The 21,317-nt window shown below is 38.1% G+C and overlaps 1 protein-coding gene across 7 annotated transcripts in view; it reads right to left on the bottom strand.

Annotated features, from left to right (window-relative positions):
* ppp4r4 (protein phosphatase 4, regulatory subunit 4) overlaps positions 1-21,317 on the bottom strand; it is an 80,850-nt gene that overhangs the window by 46,107 nt on the left and 13,426 nt on the right. For 5 of the 7 annotated variants that reach the window (XM_078406811.1, XM_078406813.1, XM_078406815.1 and 2 more), the window contains exons 3-5: positions 15,028-15,177; positions 3,859-3,961; positions 2,417-2,564 (exon numbers count right to left, since the gene is read on the bottom strand). In XM_078406811.1, coding sequence (XP_078262937.1) covers positions 2,417-2,564; positions 3,859-3,961; positions 15,028-15,177 — 401 coding nt within the window. The remainder of the gene's footprint in view (positions 1-2,416; positions 2,565-3,858; positions 3,962-15,027; positions 15,178-21,317) is intronic. The other 2 variants (XM_078406817.1, XM_078406818.1) reach the window with 1 other exon arrangement.

Here is a 21,317-nt window from a genome sequence, read left to right as displayed (position 1 = left end):
TGAGCTGGTCAATCTCCAAGTAGGTTATGGTGCAGATCAGAATATTTATTACCATGAAAAAAGTCCAAGTAAGCATACGAGCAAATGTCTTAAACCATTTTTTAGGATATGTATTTCTGCAAGTCATAATGAATTATTGGTTTTGGAAAGACTAATTTGAAGAGGTGTGTAGTAAGCAATACTTTACAATCGTTATGGAAAAATAAAATACTTCTTGGAATCAGGTATGAGGAGATAAGGATAAGAACTTATGAAGGGGAAAAATGCACACCAAATACGTTTAACAAGGGGTTTTGTTTGACTAGAGGATGGAGAAATAGGTGATAGTGCCAGACCTTTCGTCCAGACCAAATGCCCTAGAACAGAAACAGTTAACAGTTAAGAGTCCACTGTGTTGATTAGTCTGAAATTGCAATCAGACCATATGGAGCAAAGTTGTCAGATTTCCTTCCTTGAAGTCCAAACATGAATGCACCATTTCCGAACACAATTAGAAATAATGCACATCTGTATACACACCGATGAGCCAATATATTATGACCTGATGAGCCAAAGCATTATGACCACCTGCCTGATATGCTGTTGATCTTCCATGTGAAACCCCATATGCAGCAGGGTACAATGCACTGCGTATTGACACATTCCTCCCGTGACCACCATTAAAAATTTTTGTGACTTGTGCCACAGTAGACCTGTCGGTTCGGACCAGACGGGATAATCTTCGTTGCCCTCGCGCATCGATGAGCCTTGGGTGCCCAACACCCTGTTGCCGGTTTTGTGGTTTGTCCCTCCTCGGACCACTGTCAGTAGGTACTCACCATTGCTGACCGGGAGCACCCCACAAGCCTTGCCGTTTCAGAGATGCTCTGACCCAGTCGTCTGGCCATAACAATTTGGCCCTTGTCAAAGTCGCTCAAAGTCACTTTACTCCTGCCCATCTCTCCTGCATCCAACACATCAACTTCAAGAACTGACTGTTCACTTGCTGCCTAATATATCCCACCCCTTGACAGGTGCCATTGTTACAAGATAATCAATGTTATTCACTTCACCTGTCAGTGGTCATATTGTTTTGGCTCATCGGTGTAAATAATTATTTTCATGTTTTAGCATAATTTAATTTAGATGCAGTTAACTGATGTGAATTAATTACATCAAATCTAATGATGAATAACAACTTGCCCTTTAAACCAGTTTTGTATAAAAATTATCTAGTGGAGTCCATAGTTTACTGAAGGTGGCAGCATAAGTAGATAGGGTGGCAAAGAAGGCATTTGTTACGCTGGCCTTCATCGCTAGGGGTATTACACAAAAGAGTCAGGAAGTCATGATGCAGCTCTATAGGACTTGGTTAGGCCGCATTTGGAGTATTCCGTGCACTTCTGGCCGTCCCATTACAGGAAAGATTTGGATGCTTTGGAGAGAGTGCAGAGATAATTCACCAGAATGCTGCCTGGATTGGAGGGTTTCAGGTACAGGGAGAGTTTGCATAGCCTCGGATTGTTTTCTCTTGGACGCCGGAGGTTGAGGGAAGACTTGATAGAAGCATATAAAATTATGAGAGGCATAGATACGGTAGACAGTCTCCCTAGGGTAGAAATGTCGGGCATAGCTATATGGTGAGGGGGGAATGTTTAAGGGAGATGTGCGGGTAGTGTTTTCTTTTAAACGTGTAGAGAGAGGTGCCTGAAACGCATTGCCAGGGATGGTGATGGAGGCAGATACAATAGTGATGTTTTAAGAGGCCTTTAGATAGGCATGTGGAAGTGTAGGGAATAGAGCGATACAGATCATTTACAGGCGGATATGATCAGTTTAATAGGTTTCAGGTTCAGCACAAACATTGTGGCTCCTCTGCTGTATTCTTCTATGTTGTTTGTTCTATGTATAAGTGCCTTCATTATCTCTATAAGGTAGTTCTGCCTTGATGACTTTACCAGACAGTCGGTTCGGCCCTTGACTTCCACACAGGCACGTGTTCCCGCCCCACATGCCCATGAGGATCTATTGTGGACTGTCTCTGTGCAAATTTGTGACAATACCCATGAATCTGTGGTCCTTTTCATTAGATATTAAAAATTACCTGAATTACTGATCGCAAACTGCTCAATAACTTGGGTTTTGTTTTGCCTCTACCTCATCCTTACTTGTGCCCCCCTCCCCCACCCCCCACCTCATGACCATATCTAAAACTTGTAGACTTCATCAAGGAACAAGGCACTTTTTAATTCACACATTCATACGTTCCCTTTCTTCCAATGTGCTTTATCATAAATTTCTAAAAAAATAGTTATTTATAAAAAAAAAAACATTGTCAGATGTTTTAAGGGTAAAAGTCACATTTTTAATAATTCTATTACAAACATGCAATGCTAAAGAATTTAGTTCAGTACTACTTTGTATTAATTAAACTGACCTGTGTCTTTGTGATCCAGGTTTACCAATATAGTTGGGAGGAAGGAGTGGATGTAAGCTGCAACAGAAACTAACTCTTCTTGCAAGATGACAAGAAATGAAACTGCAGCAGCTAACTGCATCTCCACCCCCGCAACATGGAGTACCTCCTGCAACAAATAATTCCATATGAGAATTGATTTTATACCAGCATGATAGAAAGTAGCTTACTTTCCCTATTTCTGTAAATTGCAAAAAAAAATTTACAAAAAAACACTTTGCAAATAATTTTCTTTAATCTCAAAAGGAATGTTAAATGTCAGTGGTTAATATTCTTAAAACCACTTTTGATATAAACTACGTATTTCACATTTGATTAAAAATGGAGGTGGTTAATACTTTCATTCAAGTAGACCCATTGCAGTATAATTCACTTTATGCAAGTCACTAACATAATTACAATAGAAAATTTCAGTCAGAGAGTTGTGAATCTGTGGAATTCTCTGCCTCAGAAGGCAGTGGAGGCCAATTCTCTGAATGCATTCAAGAGAGAGCTAGATAGAGCTCTTAAGGATAGCGGAGTCAGGGGGTATGGGGAGAAGGCAGGAACGGGGTACTGATTGAGAATGATCAGCCATGATCACATTGAATGGCGGTGCTGGCTCGAAGGGCCGAATGGCCTCCTCCTGCACCTATTGTCTATTGTCTAAACAATAATACAAGCTGCTACTACACCTGCAATTGACTCAGCTACACGAAACCTTTCCTTCCTAGTTGTATAAAGTAGGATTTGTTTCAATTACATATTACAAAAATATCATAACACATTGGGCCATACATCCTACTTAAGTAAAGTGCTAATAAGAAAACTATTCAAATCTGACAACATGGCATAAAGAGAAACTTAATGGATCAATACATTGCCTACAGTGACATATCCAAGCGAGAGTCATGAGAAAATTGATACAATATATTATTGTTAGATATTAAAAATGAAGTAATATTTGAATGGAGGGGAGTGGATCATGTGAAGACTGCTAAGATTAGTTTATCTTGGCATTATGTTTGGCACAGACATTGCCAGATTATCAGAGATATTTTCTTTATTCCAGACACATAAAATGAAACAAATTTTGGAATAAAACCACACGGACTTTTCAGATGAAAATTATATTGAACACAAAGTGGTGCTTTGCCATTTAGTTAATTAAAAAATCTATGGGCATCACAGTCCATAGAATTATTGAACCTGTCAGAAATATTAATACTTATAATATTAATGGTACAACATTTAGCAGTAATGTTTTCTGACATAGTTTAGTAGTGGAATTAGACATTCATGTTGCTAACATTCAATTAATTTCACATGGCCTTGCAAATTGCTTGCTATTACCATGGAACATTTTTCCGATATAGTATTTTCAGTTGCCCAAAACTTGACAAACTGTTGATGTTGCAACTTACTCTAATTTTTGGCACCACTCTTCGAAGAGTCTCCGAAGTATTCTGTCGTATCAGGTTTGGTAGATTAACAACAACACTAGTTCGCTGCACATCTTGGCCAGAACTGCAACAAAAAAAACCAATTAAACTTACCCTTTTAAACAAAACATGAGACAGGCACCATAGGAACATAAATAGAAGAAAATATTTGGTGGATTATTACTCAGGCCTTATTTGCTTAATCTCTTCCCATTGGAATAATTCTCCCATGCCTGGAATTTTCATGGTTAACCTTTATGCATTCTGTCAAAAGTAGAATCCCCATTAGGTATGGGATATGGATGCCACAGTGGTGGAGTTGCTGTCTTACAGCGCCAGAGACCCGGGTTCGAACCTGCCTAAGGGTGCTGTTTGTACGGAGTTTGTACGTTCTCCCTGTGACCACAAGGGTTGACTCCGGGTGCTCCGGTTTCCTCCCGCATTCAAAAGACGTACAGATTTGTAAGTTCATTGGCTTCGGTAAAATAATAGTAAACTGTTCCTAGTGTGTAGGATAGTGCTAATGTATGGCGTGATCGCTGGACGGCGCAGACGCGATGGGCCGAAGGGCCTGTTTCCACTCCGTATCTCTAAAATCTAAAAGGTATGGAAACCTTGCAATGTTCCAGGTACAATCACAGCAGGAGCCCATATAACTGCAGTAAAACATTACAATTCTTCTACTCAAATTCTCTTGCCACATACTCCAACATATTATTTGCCTTACTACTTCTCTGCTTAACCTTCGATGATATGTATATAAGGATGTTCAGATGGCTCTGAACATCACCATTTTTAAATCTCTACCACATTTAAAAAATATTTTATTTTTCTATTCTTTCTATTAAAATGATAGACTACACATTTCTGTGCTTCATATGCCATTGGCATGTTTGGCCCTTTTATTTACCACCAAAATCCTTGGTATCATGAGCAAAATTGAGATCTTATCCACATCTTTGTTATAGATTGTGTACTAAGTGAGACTCCAGCATCAATTCCTACAACACATCCTCCTAAACCAAAAAATGACCTTTTTTATTCCTGATTTTTTCACCCATGCCTTCATCCCCAAACCAAAATATTGCATTTAATCAGTCTGAGGAAGGGTCCCAACCCAAGACGTCACCTATACATGTTCTCCAGAGATGTTGCCTGAACCGCTGAGTTACTCCAGCACTGTGATGTCCTTTTATTGCATCTAATCCTTGTGCCCTTCATTTTGTTTAATCTCTTATCTATAGTTATTTTTTATTTGTAAGTCTGCAAGATAGAAAGAAGTTAGTAGAAATAAAAACAGAACTCTTGTTCTCTGCAACTCCTGCTTGATGAATAATAAAACAAAATAAGGTATTAGAACAGGCCTACAGTTCACGGACACTTTTCCAACAAGATGGCGTCTTTTTAAAACAAAGTGAATGGAAATATTTTTAAACAACACTAGTGCAGGAAATAGTATGGCTCTCCTGTGGCCACTGCTCCTGTGGCCTGGCATTGATCCTCTTAAGCTGTTTGTGTGGAATTTGCATGTTCTCGCCATTACCACATAGTTTTCCCTAAGCAGTGATTTCCTCCCACATACTGGTTGGTTGGGTAATTGTTTGCCTTAAAATAACCCTGCTCCAGGTGAGTGACTGTTAATGGCCACGTGTGGGAAATAGGTTATAGGGATCAGATCAATGTGATTGATTCAAGTGCTGGCATTGTCTCATTGGGCTAAATGGACTTCTCCTATGTCGTAAGAAAATTTGGTGCATTTGGGAATATGAAAAAAGCAGCTGAGTCCACCAGCACAGACTTGGATGTGGCAAATGACTTCACTGTAATAGTGCTGCACCAACTACCTAAAAGGGCTTTTGTCAAAACTGAATCAACAGATGTTGTAGTAAAAAGAACCTTAACTTTCAGTAACATAAAAGTTGAAACAAAAATAAAATGCCATAAATACACAGCTCAGTAGCAAATATACAGAGAAAGAGATCATGTAACCCTCTCCATAGATACTGCTTGAGCACTGCCAACATTTGCTGATTGTCAGTTTTCAAGATTTGTATATTTTCTATAAAAGACAGCAGCAAATCCTAAGCATCTGAAATAAAAAGAAAAGCTGGAAACACCTGCGCTTATGGCTGTACTGGCTTTGGAACAGCTTGAAAGGAATACTACCTCTTAAGAAATACATTATTAAGTAACTGACAATTTTAATAACATGTTATCTGATTGAAATGTCAACACAATTGATGAGTTTCAGCACCCAATCCTTAGCATTAATTGTTTTATACACTATTTCCTCCTGTGGCAACCAGGTTCAATGACTGATTCAAGTAGAAAGTTCTGGACATGGCCCAATTTGTCAGACTACAATACAAGCATCCGAGTTTCTGTTTGTTTGAATCCGGGTACATTATTTACTACGCAACATTGCAGAAATTAATCTGCAAGGTGAATAGAAAACTCTTCACCATCATCTCCACTTCAGAATCAAGGTCGTTCTTGGTTCTTGGTTCTTGATCCTCCAAAATATTCCAAATGGAATTTAAACTGGAGATGGCGGAGTATGGACTTAAGCAAGAAGGGCTTCTTGGAGAAGAGCTGCCTTAAATTTAGTTGCGTCTGGTTGAATAACTATAGTAGGGTCAAGACTATTCCATGCTTTAATTATGCGAGGGAAGAATGAATTGCTATACACATCTGTCTTGATAGCTGGTATCTCAAATTGAATCGAATGCCCTCGTCTACTGATAGGTTTGGGTTTGGTGTAGATGTGGTAATCTATGTCGAGCTGACCATTTAACATTTTGTAAAAACAGGTCAAATGGTGGGCTTTACGTCTGTCTTGGAGAGTGTTCCACCCCAATGAATTTAGAAGTTCGGTAACACTTGCTTCTCTCTCATAGGTATTTCTAACAAAACGAGCTGCCTGTCTTTGGACACGTTCGATGGAAGAAATGTTTTTAATTGTGGGTCCCATGCTGCAACTGCGTAGTCCAAATGTGGTCTAACAAGGGTGAAGTATAACTTCTCTTTTATAGAAGTTGAACAATTGCGTCTCAGAAAATTTAGGACACCGTTGCATGATGATTCTGACCATTCCAACGTAGATCATTCTGTAATTAGATGCCAAGATACTTGGTCTGTTTGGATTCTTCAATGGTGGCACCAAGGATATTATATGATGTTTTGCCTGGTTTCCTCCTCCTGGTGACACGCATGGTTTCACATTTGGAAGGATTGAACTGCATCCCCCATTGTTGTGACCACTCAACCATAGTATCGAGAACTTTTTGGAGAGCATCTTTATCATCAGCTGACTTAATTTGATGATACAGCAACAATCATTAGCGAATAGTCTGTTCTAATCTTAGTCATTAAGCTATAGGACACAGATTACACCCATGTACAAAACATTTGCAGATGGAGTTCCAAGTCATCATTAACACGTACACCGAAGTATATAATAGGTCTTTCATCAAACATTACAAAAACACAGGTCCTCTATGCCACACAACTCCTTATTACAAAGGGAAACAACAAAATCTCAAAATGTGAACCACTTTCCATGTGCGATGTGCCATTTATCAGTAAAGGCAGATCTAAATGATGAAATTTGAACATTGCCTGTGCAAGCACAACATTAGTTGTCTGAGAAAACAAGCATTTGACAGTCAAAATCTCAAATCCAGTTCAGTCTCCATGATCTACCAAACATCAGTGATTCAACAAAACAAAAATAAAAATTTCAAAATAGTTCATTGGATCCATAAGCGAGAATTGCTGAGATTTTTTAAGTTGGAGTTCACAGTATTAATACATTTGGAGTAAAGGTTTGGGGCTTCAGTCGGAATGCAGTAATTCAATTCATATATACAGTTGAATACATTTATTTCTTGCATGGCATAAGATTGTCATTAATTCGATCAAAAGCAGCAGAGACAGGCACATATTCCTCAAATAACAAGTTAACAAAATAGGCTTTATCCAAAGATCCATCGAGTCATAGAGGCCCTTTAGTCCAACTTATCCATGTTGACCTCGATGTCCCGTCTTATTTGCCCATGTTTGCCCCAAATTGCTTTAAATCTTTCTTATGCATATGTACCTTCCCAAGTGCCCTTTAAGTATTGTTATAATACCTGCCACAACTACATCCTCTGAAACCCATCATCCTCTGTGTGAAAAGGTTGCCCCTCGGATTCCTATTAAAACTTGCCCCTCTAACGTTAAACTTATATCCTCTGGTTCTTGAATCGCCTATTCTGGTTAAAGTCTCTGTGCATTCATCCTATCTGTTCCCCTCATGATTTTATACACCTCTATAAGATAATCTGCACTCCAAGGAATAACGTCCGTGCCTGCTTAACCTCTTGTAGTTCAAGCCCTCGAATCCTGACATCATTGTAAATATTCTCTGCACTCTTTCCACTCTTGACATCATTCCTATAGTAAGGTTACCAAAACTGAACACAATACTTCAAATGTAGCCTTAACAACTGTAACATAATATCCCAACTTCTATCATCAAAACCCTGATTGATGAAGGCCAATGCACCAAAAGCCTTCTTGAACACCCTATCTACCTGTGACACCACTTTCAGGAAACTATGTACCTGACCCCCAGAACCCACTGGAGATTAGAAGGATGAGAGGGGATCTTATAGAAACATATAAAATTATAAAAGGACTGAACAAGCTAGATGCAGGAAAAATGTTCCTAATGTTGGGCGAGTCCAGAACCAGGGGCCACAGTCTTAGAATAAAGGGGAGGCCATTTAAAACTGAGGTGAGAAAAAAACTTTTTCACCCAGAGAGTTGTGAATTTGTGGAATTCTCTGCCACAGAGGGCAGTGGAAGCCAAATCATTGGATGGATTTAAGAGAGAGTTAGATAGAGCTCTAGGGGCTAGTGGAATCAAGGGATATGGGGAGAAGGCAGGCACGGGTTATTGATTGGGGACGATCAGCCATGATCACAATGAATGGCGGTGCTGGCTCAAAGGGATGAATGGCCTCCTCCTGCACCTATTTTCTATGTAACCCTCTGTGCTACAACTCTCCCCAGGGCCCTACCATCTAATGTGAAAGTCCTGCCCTGGTTTGACTTGCAAAAATGCAACACTTCACACTTATGTGCATTAAACTTATCCCACTTGCCCACCTGATTAAGATTCTGCTGTAATTTTTGATAACCATCTTCACTATCTACAATACCACCTACATTGGTGTCCAGTGTTGTCTGGACAGCACTATAGATTTATGACAAATATTTGCATTATGTATTTTTTTCACAGTAGGGGAAGATAAATCCAATCCAGCCAGTTATTTCCCAGCTAGTCTACTCTCATAGTGATTGAAGGGATTATTGTACCGATAAACATCTTTTATTAACCAATAAACAATACAGTTTGAGTTTCGCCAGAATCACTTGCCTCCAGACCTTATTTTTCCCCAAATTATTCTTAGCCCAAACAACCATGATTCTAAAGCAAGAACTATGTAAAATTATGAGGCATATAGATGGGGTGCACAGTCAGAATATTTTTCCCATGATGGAAAAGTCATCTACTAGAGGGCAAAGCTTTAAGGTGAGAGAGGCAAAGTTTAAAGGAGATGTGCAGGTGGGAGATGAGTGTCTGGACTGCGCTGCCGGAGAGGTGGTTGATGCAGATTTGATAGTGGTATTTGAGACTTCTGGATAGACAAATGGATATGCGGGGAATGGGGAGATATAGATTATGTGCAGGCAGATAAGAGGCTCAGCACAGATATTATGCCTGAAGAGTCTGTTCTTGTGCTGTACCCTGTTCTATATTAAAAGTGTCTTTTTGACATCAAAAGGACATTCAATTAGAAAATTCAACTCAAAACAAATCAAGCAGGGAGTTTTCCAATGGCTGGAGTCATTGCTCGCACAAAGGGTGTTGTGGTTGCGTTTGACGTGTAATCCTCTCAGTCCTGAAGCAATGCAGTAAGAGTTCCTTGAGCACTATTCCAGGCCCAACCAGCGTCAGCTGATTTACCGCTGGCCCTTTGCTTCATCATGCAAGCGACAGAAGATATTTCCCGGTGATTTCAAAGCTCCATTCATAACTCCTTTAAAAACAAAGCCAACATGCAGCAGGACCTTCATAACATTCAACATTGGGTTAATAAGTGGCAAGTAACATCACGCAAGTGCTCAGCAATAACTCCTTCCAACAGGGGAGGGAGAGTGCATCCAACCAAGAATGCAGGAAAATAGCATTAAGTTTAAAGATCAACCATTATTTGAATTAATGGCAGGGCATGCACAAGAAGCCAAAATGCCTACACAATAAACAAAAATGTTCAAACATCTCTTTAGAGGGCTTGTCCGGAAAGTCTGATTGATCATGGTCCTCTGTTAAAATTTGCCACACAAATACAACTTATTATTTGTCCATCAATCAAAGGGAGTCGGGACTTGTGATAACAATCTGCTTTATTTCAAGTTTACATGTCAACAATAAAAGGGGTTATTTTCATTCCGGACTTTCTGCCTCTCAAATTACCTTGTGCACAGAAACATATTTGGCTTCCTTAGAAGCAAGGAACTTTTGCACGTAGCATATATGAGAGGAACAGACTATATGAACTTAAAATGTTATCTTACATTTTAAAATGTAAAGTGTTGTTAACTTGATTGGTCTACATTGTAATTCTTGAACAATAAAAAATCTGCACCATAAAAGCAATGATCAAAGATAATGCAAATTTTCATGTGGAGCACTTAGACTGAGACAACTGGAGGAAGGTCAAGAGGCTACTCTGACTAGAATGCTCAGTGCCCATTTTGTACTCTTTTCAATGATAAGCATCACTGTTGCTTGCCAGCTATCCAACTCAGAAGCTAAATAACTATTGTAACGATATTCTAATTTGGCAAATAGTTGAAACATTCAAAGAGCTATATCAGATTTTTAAAAAAATTATAAACATCAAATAAAGTAGTTAAGTAGTTATTGGCGCTGCGGCTTAGAGTTTGCAATTGTAGCAAACTGTACAATTTAAAGCCAAGGTCAAAACTAGAAAAGCAAAGCAAAAATGCATTCCCTTTTATCAGAAATCCTGTTTACACATGTGTCTAAGCCAGCATTTGGTCCATGGTATCTCATAGCAACATCATTAACAGCTAGTCAGCTTGGCTATGGTGACCCTGGCATTTAATACCTTCATATCTTCAAATCCTATATAAAAATCCTTTTAAGAGTGCACTAAATTTAATCTGTAATAAAATCGAGTACCCCTATATAATGAACAATGCAGGACATACAATTAACAAATTGTTCCTCGTGTTTACCTTGAATTTATGTTACTGAAGTAAGTCATACTAATCACAACTGCTGTCATATCATGGAAACTAAAGAAACTTAAAAAGAATTATCGTCTTTTGCTTTTTAATTCAGAATTTAAAAAATAGAATACTACAGCATGCTTCTATCATCAAGGATCCCCACCATCCAGGCCATGGCATCTTCTCGCAGATACCATCAAGCAGGAAGTACAGAAGCCTGCAGTCACACAGCACCAGATTCAAGACCAGCTACTTTCTTCTAACCATCAGGATCTTGAACTAACCAGCATAACCCTCATCCTACCTCAGCAACAGAACACTGCGTACCACTTTTTGCACTACCATGGACTTGTTTTCTAATTGATTTGCACTCATGTCTTTTTTTTTTTGCAGTCTTTTTTCCTTTTGTGCAGCGAGGAGAGGGCATGGCCCAGGTGGTGGGGATCTTTGATGATAGGTGTTGCCTTTTTGAGGCAGTGCCCCATGTAAATGCTTTTGATGGTGTGCTTGTATTGGACTAGATCGAGTTTATAATTCTCTGCAGCCTCTTGCACTCCTTTGCTTTGGAAAGCACAAGGAGTGCAAGAGGCCATGATGGAACCAATCATGACACTTCCTACATTGCATCTGTAGAAGTATTCAGTGACATGCCGAATCGCTATAAACTTCAAAGAAAGTAGGGGGGGCTGGCATGCCTTCCTTGTGATTACGTCTATCTACTGGGCCCATGCATGATCCATGGCTGAAAGACCATGAGATTCACTATTTTAAACAACTGGAAAGCTATTTTGGACCTTTGGCTCATCTTTATCTCTTCATCAAAATTGTCATTTTCATATTACTGCTTGTGGTAAGCTCCGATAAATGTTTCCTGCATTACAACTGTTACTATATTCCAAAAATAAAACTTAATTTGCTGTAAATGACATGACCCACCTGCCTTTGCTTTGCCCATTTACCCACTCATTATTATCATCCTGCAGCCCATGACTATCCTCACTATCAATGGCACAGTCACCAGGGAACTCATACCTGCTATATTTGTATCCAAATCATTTAAATAAAAGGACAAATAACAATGCATTGATCTCCGTGCACACGACTGGTCACAGACTGCCAGTCAATAAAGCAACCTTCCACCATCATCCACTGCTTCCTACTATCAAGCCAATTATATATCCAATTAGTGAGTTCTCATTAGATCCCATGCAATCCAAACTTCTGGACTAGCCTACCATAGGGACCTTGTCAAAAGCCTTTCTGAAGTAAATATATACAATGTCCAAAGTCCCACCTTCATCAATCCTCCTGGTTACCTTTTCAAAAGGTAGCACATTTTGCGCCAAAGTTCTGTATAGCTTCTGCTTTTCAATTCTGTCTCACCAGAATTGATTCCCTGTCCTATTACTTACATTTTGATGATCTTAACAAAACCATCCATATCATTTCAAATATCTTCCACACTTTTGTTTACATGGAGCAAGAACATTAAAAAAAATTGAAAAATAGGAAAACAGGGAAACTGGAACAAGTTACATTTCTCTCTTAACTGTGCAAATCAATTACCAGAAGTCAAATATTTAAAGTCAACCAAGCTTTAAGGAACATAGTACATTTTAGAAGGCGAGCAGAACAGATGCAGTACATATGGTACTCTAATTTTGATTAAAAATAGAAGTATAATGTCATGACTGTTAGGGTTATCTACAATTGAAATAATTTATGAATTACCCAACATGTTTTAATAGGCAATAAATGTATATTTGTGGTTCAAAATTAATGGTGCTTTGTGCTATGAATAGGAAAATCAGAATTCCGTTCACAAGAAAATCAAACGAAGAGAATCACAAACTCCATATAGATAACATTGGAGGTCAGGATTAAATTCAGATCACTAGTGCTGCAAAGTAGTAGCACTGAAGACTCAAGGAGCTACAGATGGTGGAATCATGAGCAAAAGACAGTGCTGGAGTAACTCATCGAGTCAGGCAGCATCTGTGGAGGGATTGAAGCCGGTCTTCTAGCTGACCTACTGTGCCACCTTATTATCTACCAATTTGAGCTGTTTTTCCACTTTTTAGGACTGATGTTTGAAAATGTTTAACAACTCCACTTCAATTGTCATTTTAAATGTCAACAATTGTCCATTTTATTTCTTCTCCTAGTGCTTAAAGTACTATTTAAGCTTAGCATTGAAATAAGTGCATTTGCGGGAAATGGGTTTCATAGAACAACTATTAATCACATTGGCCAATATTTTTATTGCCATTTATCCACTGCATATAAGAAGACTTGTCTCAGCTAATTGAGAAGGCCAATCTTGCATGTCCAAAAGTTCTGCAATGAAGGAACTGCAAGGCCTCAAATAACAAGGAGTGACATGGCCTGGATGGCCAGAATGAGCTGAATGTCAAAAACATTTTAAAAGTACCATGAATGTTAAGCAAATTATTACAAATCTTAACATTAACTGTTACACCCAAAATAAAAAAAATATTACATAAACATGTCTTGTTCATGTCCACAGCCCTCCCATCCACAAACGATTTCTGCATATTGCCTAATGGGAATTTCAGGAAGACTCAGTGGGTGAAAGTGGCACTCGCTGTGCTATACAAGGCTTATGATTCTCTGCAAGACTTACGACTCCAATAATTGAAGACTTGGGAGTCAAAGACATACTAAATTAGAACACAGCAAATAACTTAATCAAGCGTGCAAAGCAGGACTTAAAATTGTAACTTTTTAACTGGGTATCCCCACAGGGAAACATGAAAAATTAACAGAATGCAAAATGATCCAAGGAGATAACTGGCAATGTAACAGTTGACAAGAGTGCTGTACCTAACTACAAAGTGAGCCTTACACCTTTTGCCACTTAGGGGCCAGATAAAATCATTGATACAAAGTGAACCTTAAACATTCTTCTAGGCACAAAAACACTACTTGTTCCTACAAGTGGTCTAAGCATTGAATCACAACTACCACAACATGAAAAGAAGCCATGCGAACAGTTGAATCATTATTGATTTTTACTTGGGAGCAGTCCAGTTATACTGCGATACCCTCTCTTCATAGACCTGCAAATTATTTTTCCCTTTCAACCCTCTAATCCCTTATCCAGTTCTCTTTTGAAAGTTGCAATTGAAGATCTAAGCCAGTGTGGAAACCACCCATTTCTCCCCTCCCCATTTGCAGTTCATTGTTTCTACATTTTTGTGCTACGGCATGTTCATCAAAATAAAATAATAACTGTTAATACATTCTAAGTGCTTTTTCACCAGTAAGTTTCTCTTTGAATTCAACAGAAGTGGGTCTCAGGTACTTTGTTCATGAAAATCAGTTGACTGCATTGAACAGTAGTAAGACTGCCACCTGCGAGATAATAACCAAGAAAAAATGGTCTCTGTGATCCACGTACAGTAGTTTTCCTGTCATTTGGTATTACTTTTCATGCCCATTTCAGTACCATGAAATGCAGGATCATTCATGGAAAAAAACATGCATGGAAATCAAGCATAGTACAACAAAAACCCCAGCTTACAAAAATGGTGCAATATCTATCTCTGTTCCATTGACTGAATCATTAAAAATATCCCAATGTTACTAATTGTCGCCTATATTTCTCTTTGCACTGATAGCGAAAACAAATGATCAATTACTAGTAAATAGTGCTCATATTTCACATTTTTTAGATCAATAGTATCTGTCCACAATTCCCACCATTATCAGAAGCATACATAGAAGATATAGGAGGAGATAAAGATGGTACAAAAAAATGTCATACTTAGAACTGAAGAAACAAGGATTAGCCATCCACAAATAAAGGTCGAAGCACTGTACCTGATGTCCTCAGTAGATTTTTGAAACATAATTTTCTCCCTACTGAAGTCTCCATAGGCCTGTGAAGAACTGAAGGAACGGGGAGATTGATATGATGCAACACTCCCGCCACCCCAATTTCGCACGATGCAGTGTTGATGAGAGCTGTTACTGAAATAGGAGAGAAAAAATATGGGAGACAAAGATAGATAGTGGAAGATGTTTATGAAATCAGAACAAGCCACAGAGAGATACTGAAAGGCATGGATCCAAAGGGAAACCACAGACAAAAATAGATGACAGCAGGGGAAAGAAAACACAACAAAATATTACTGCTCAGTATGCTTAGAAGGGTACATGGAAGTTACAAAAGAAAAAAAATCATTGTATGCTTGTGACAACATTGGCAATCACAGACAGCCCCTAAATTAATTCTTAAGGCCCCCCCACCTTTGACTCTGAACACTGTAGTAATGTCTCCAATATTAGCAAATTTAGTTTCCACAAGTATTTTCCACTCCTCACAATTCAACCCCAAGTAACTGCTTAAGAAACCACTCATACTCAAATCATGTTGAATGGCTTTAATTTCATATCTCCTGAAACATTGGGGATTGGCAGAAGGTATACTTATTTGTAATCTTTACATTGCCGTCTTTTGTGCACAATTTAGACCTATCAAGACTGTATATTGCATTCTGCCACAAGAAATCTATAAATGGCAAAATAAAATGTATTTGGATAACATTAAATAACACTGTGAAATTGTGTTGCTTGAGTGCTTTATAGATTGTACGTTTGTGGCCTTTTCAATATAATGCAACGGTATTTAAATGGGGTATTGTAGTCCATTTCTTTTGGCCTGTTTTGAATACTATTCATTTTAAGGTTTTTCAAAACTCAAATGCAGAGCTTTGCACACTTAAAAGTAGTTCACACTACATAAAAGCTGTGCATACTTAAAAGTAGTTCATACTACATAAGAGCTGTGCACACTTAAAAGTAGTTCACACTACATAACCATGTGATTCAGTTTCATTTAACATATTCTACAAAATAATGTTCTTCCTCAAGAAAATATACTCTACATTAATTTAACAAGCATGCAAATTTAACATTTGACCACAAAAAACACACCTTGATACATCTAGAAAAAGGTTAAATTAGGAATTTACCAGCATGCATGTGATAGAATAAAATATGCCGATGTTAATTAGATTTAAGAGCACAGAAAATTTATTTTGTACGAATGTCACTGTCTAACTAATTAACTTCAACCAAATCACAAATAAATGAATCAGAATTTATTCCTTCAATTCTCAATCACTATGGAGATTCTTACTAAAGACTTAATTTTTGCCAGCTCATGATCACTGCACTATTTAGAAAATGTTCTTCCCATCAAATGTTACGCATTGCAAGAAAGGTAACGGGTGACATTTTCCTTTGATCACCAGCACCAAATTCATACATGAATATCTCTATCATTCTGTTCTTCGTGTATTCCGTTTCCGTTGGTTTTAATTGAGCTATATACACTGAAGGAGTATACAGACAACCAATAATTTATTCAAGCATTTGGGCCTGGTGAGCAAAAGATGAATTTCTCACTCACCAAACTGCCTTTCTTTGTTTTAAGTTAATGGGGAGATGAAGGGGTACAGGAAGAGAAAAAGAAAAAGATCACAACCTAGACCTATAAAAAAGGCCAAATTTCCATGTTGACCATCATATAAGAGGTAATTCTTTACATCTCTTTTTACACGGCATTATTTTCTCTGGTTACTGCTCCTGCTTTTACGAATTTACTTTGCAGAATCAGAGCGTTTTAATTTGCATTTTGTGTTTAAAAAGTATTTCCCTAGTTTTATGTACACCAATACTTTCGTTAACATCAGAATAAAATTATTTTTTCTTCCAATCTTGTTCATTATCTTTGACTCATAACCAAAAAAAGGAGACTTGGATTGCCGAACCACTTTCAGTTAGCAATGTCATAAAATAACTTGCAATTTTTTTGACCGTTGTGCCTGCTTGCTTCACATTTCATTTTACAAGAATTAAAAGGGATAGGATAAATGAAATGGGTTAAACAAATAGGATGAGCATGAAAATATTTACTGAAGGCTTAAATGTCGCCAACACATAAAATGCAAAGAAAAATATCTTAAGAACTTGAAACATTTTTCCCACAGTTAAAAAGGGAAAGATTTTATTTTTCCTTTCATTTTCCAGGCAAATTGAATTAAAAGATGAATGATATATAGAAACTGGAAAACTAATGTTATTTTCATGAGAAACAAAACTATTCACAACAAATCTTTTTTTTAAAGAGTGATTGGGAATCCCTGACATTGGGAATGCTCGTCTCATGGATACTTTGCAGTAAAACTAATCAAGCTTTTGAAAAATTTAGTCGATTTCCCTTGATTTGGGTTAGTAAGACTTCAAAAATTATTGCCTGTGGATGAAGGCTGAATCACTAATCAATTGCGGGAGATTTCTGTATTAATGCAAGCATGGGCAGAAATTCAGAGACTGCTAATGTTTTGTGATGCAAGGTAATGGTTTTGCTCTCATTATGATTCAAAATCTGAGCCAATGCATTTAAACAACAGTTGTTTTTGTTGGATGAAATAGTCCACCTCAAGCTTTTTAATTCTGAGCACTAAAAAAATAAAGTAAAAGTTAATCTAACCATCCATTACTATTGTGCATTAATTTAAATAACAAGATTTAAAGGGAGATCATCTTGGTCAAGATTTTGATATAAAATGTTAAATTGATAGCAATACAGAATCGCAATTTACTGTATTAATATTTTAATCAACTAATATTTTAATTCAATAGAAAATGGTGCTCAGAAATGTGGAAGAGAGGTTTTTTTAATGCTAATGCTACCATCAGTTTATGTAAACTATTGATGCAAAAACATTATCTTAACGACTGTTTGTTTACTACCGCTTCCAAATGGTATTCCACCACAGTGTCATCATTGCTCATGTTGGAATAAAAGAGGATTTTCACTACTCTTAATATCTGGTGTTGGGTTTTTTTAAGGTTATTTAATCAAGATCTGATAAGGAATAAAATGAGTAAAAAATTAACAGCATCTAATCAACAGTTAAGTCTTACAACTCAGCTGAAGTTCCACAACTGTGGAGTTGTCACACAGTTCTATCAGTCACATATAAATACAGTTGCCAATGTTCTCTCATCTTTTGGTAATTAGAAATGTTCAAACATCTGTTGGTTAATATCGTCACCAGTTCCTAATGCACAAGCTGAATTGAGAAGGCCAAACTACAAACCATCGGGAATCAGATTCAGTTCAGGTCATCATGACCTAAAGTGAATGCAATCTTTATGTAAGGGTATGAATGATATTAATGACTTGACAAACCTATCTGATACATCAAAAACTATGAAAGAGCAGAAATTTTAAAAACATGATTTTTAACATCAGTGGAAAGTCATTTTCTGTTAGAATATAAAGATTACAATGTATTGTTTATTCACAACATCTGAATCTGTTCTTTGGGGGGAAAATTGCTCTATAAACAAAATTATGTTCAGTCGAGTGAATCAATACACTTTCTTTATATACAATAGAAAAGGAGCTTTATGGACATATCTCATTTGGTTCTTTTTTTTGTTTGAGCGAATTAAAGAAACGCATGTTCCAATTCTAATTCATATATTAGAATTCATATTTTATTATTTAGTTAAGTGTATTTGAATACTAAACACAGGTAGCAGAAGCCAAAAAAAGTTCTGAAAATGTCAGAGAGACTATTTATATCAGAGAATTGGCAACCATCAGCTAATATAGGAACAAATCGAATGCTGCTAACTAAGAAAACAATAAGAAGGATGAAAAATATTATTATTCCATCTTTTTTCCCCACACAATACTAATATATTACAATGAGGATAACAATAAGGTCCACATTATTAAAGGGAAATTCTGGCAGTTACGTATTGGGAATAAACTTATGCACGATTAAACAAAGAATTTCAGAAGCTGCTGCCATTGATTCCCACTTCACCTCAGGCTGTTCGGCCGCGGGACGTTTCAGTGCCCGGTGCGGCTCGGCCGCTGGACTTAACATCGCCCGGTGTGGCCGCGGGACATTTCGGTGCCCGGGGCGGCTCGGCCGGGGGGCCTTCCATCCCCTTGCGAGGGCTGTGCATGTCGTTTGCCTCGGTAGGGGTCGAGCTGCCTGTCCGTGGGTGCGGGGGGAAGAGAGGGGAAGTTTTGTTGCCTCCATCACAGTGAGGGGGTGTTTGGAGTCACTGTGATGGATGTTTGTGTTGGGGTCGGGTGTCCTGTGTTCTTTTCTTTTTTGCTGTGTTTTGTGTGACTGCTGAAATTTCGCTCGGTGTTGTGCCGAGTGACAATAAAGTGTTGTTATGTTATGTTAAAGCCATCTTGAGGATTATCAACAATGCGTTCTTCAAACATCCACTTTTCGTCAGAGGGTTAAAGGCGTTCTTGACACACAGTTTAGTTTAGTTTATTATTGTCACGTGCACCGAGGTACAGTGAAAAGCTTTTGTTTGTGTGCTATCCATGCAAGGAAGACTACACATGAATACAATCAAACCGTCCAAAGTGCACAGATGAAGAATAAAGGTACAGAGAGCAATGGTGAACTTCATCAATATCTGGCTTTGCTGAGGATTGGATCCTGAGATATGGAAAGTAGTCCATAATTTTCAGGAGTCTGTTATATATTTTAATTGCTTTTTGGGGGGGTTGGGGGGGGGGGTGAGCATGGTAGTAGTTGTACAGCAAATGCAGACTTATGGAGCCCCTGTGAGATGCATTTCTTTAGTGTAATGTAGGGAATAGCCCATTCTCTCATACTAAATACGATGAACATCTTCACCTACCCTAAAAAAATAAAAGTTAGATTTGTGGAATCTAAATTTCCTGCTGTAATTATTTTAAAATTCTGTGGTTTTATAAATTCTTTATTAATTAATTGTGATTTTTAACATCCATTTTTATTTCCGGCACTTCATAATATTTGCGATAAGTTAAATATCATGGTCAGTGCAGACAAGGTGTGCTGAAGGGTGCTGTAGTGTTCCAAGTTCTATATTTGATCATTTAAAAACATTTCAGAAAAATGATTGGAGTATTTAACTTTACTCTTTACTGTCTGCCCAAATTCCTGCATCACTGTTGACTGACAATAGACAATAGACAATAGGTGCAGGAGTAGGCCATTCAGCCCTTCGAGCCAGCACCACCATTCAATGCGATCATGGCTGATCACTCTCAATCAGTACCCCGTTCCTGCCTTCTCCCCATACCCCCTCACTCCGCTATCCTTAAGAGCTCTATCCAGCTCTCTCTTGAAAGCATCCAACGAACTGGCCTCCACTGCCTTCTGAGGCAGAGAATTCCACACCTTCACCACTCTCTGACTGAAAAAGTTCTTCCTCATCTCCGTTCTAAATGGCCTACCCCTTATTCTTAAACTGTGGCCCCTTGTTCTGGACTCCCCCAACATTGGGGTCCAATCCCCTAATTATCTTATATGTTTCAATAAGATCCCCCCTCATCCTTCTAAATTCCAGTGTATACAAGCCCAATCGCTCCAGCCTTTCAACATACGACAGTTCACGAGATCACTACTAAACATGCAAATATGTTCTTGGAAGGTTTATTTGAAGTTAGGTTCAAGATTGTTCTTTCAGCTCCAACAGAAGAACCCTGCAAAATCTCAGAAAGAGGAAGTATAAAATGTAAAAAATACAAAACCTCAAACTTGCTAACTCCATCCTGATAATAGACACAAAGGGCTGAAGTAATTCAGTGGGTCAGGCAGCATCTCTGGAGAAAAAGGGATGGGTGACATTTCAGGTCAGGACCCTTCAGGTCCCTTCTTCAAACTTGAAGAAGGGTCCCGATCAGAAACCTCACCCTTCCTTTTTTTTTTCAGAGATGTTGCCTGACCCGCTGAGTTACTCCAGCACTTTGTATCTATCTTCGGTATATACCTAGCATTTGCAGTTCCTTTCTACACAACTCCATTCCTATGTTATAACAGTCAACATACAAAACCTGTCAAAAATCAGAGTAAATACACCATTAATACAATGGCCCAGATTTTAAGTCAGAGCAATCAGCACTCAGTGTCATTAAAGAATAAAATCAGACAAAAACTCCCAGAGAGCAATTAAAAGCATAATTAGGACAGTGCTGTCAGAGTTGCTCCACTCCTCCACAGGTTCCACTACAATAATATCTCACTGACTGAAACAATGGCAAAACTGCTGAAACTTAAATAAAATTCCAA

The sequence above is a fragment of the Rhinoraja longicauda genome, chromosome 10 (genome assembly GCF_053455715.1).
Source record: "Rhinoraja longicauda isolate Sanriku21f chromosome 10, sRhiLon1.1, whole genome shotgun sequence".
In the NCBI taxonomy this organism is placed as follows: domain Eukaryota; kingdom Metazoa; phylum Chordata; class Chondrichthyes; order Rajiformes; family Arhynchobatidae; genus Rhinoraja; species Rhinoraja longicauda.
The sequence above is the reverse complement of the archived record's forward strand: the minus strand, read 5'-3'. Positions and strand labels throughout refer to the sequence as shown.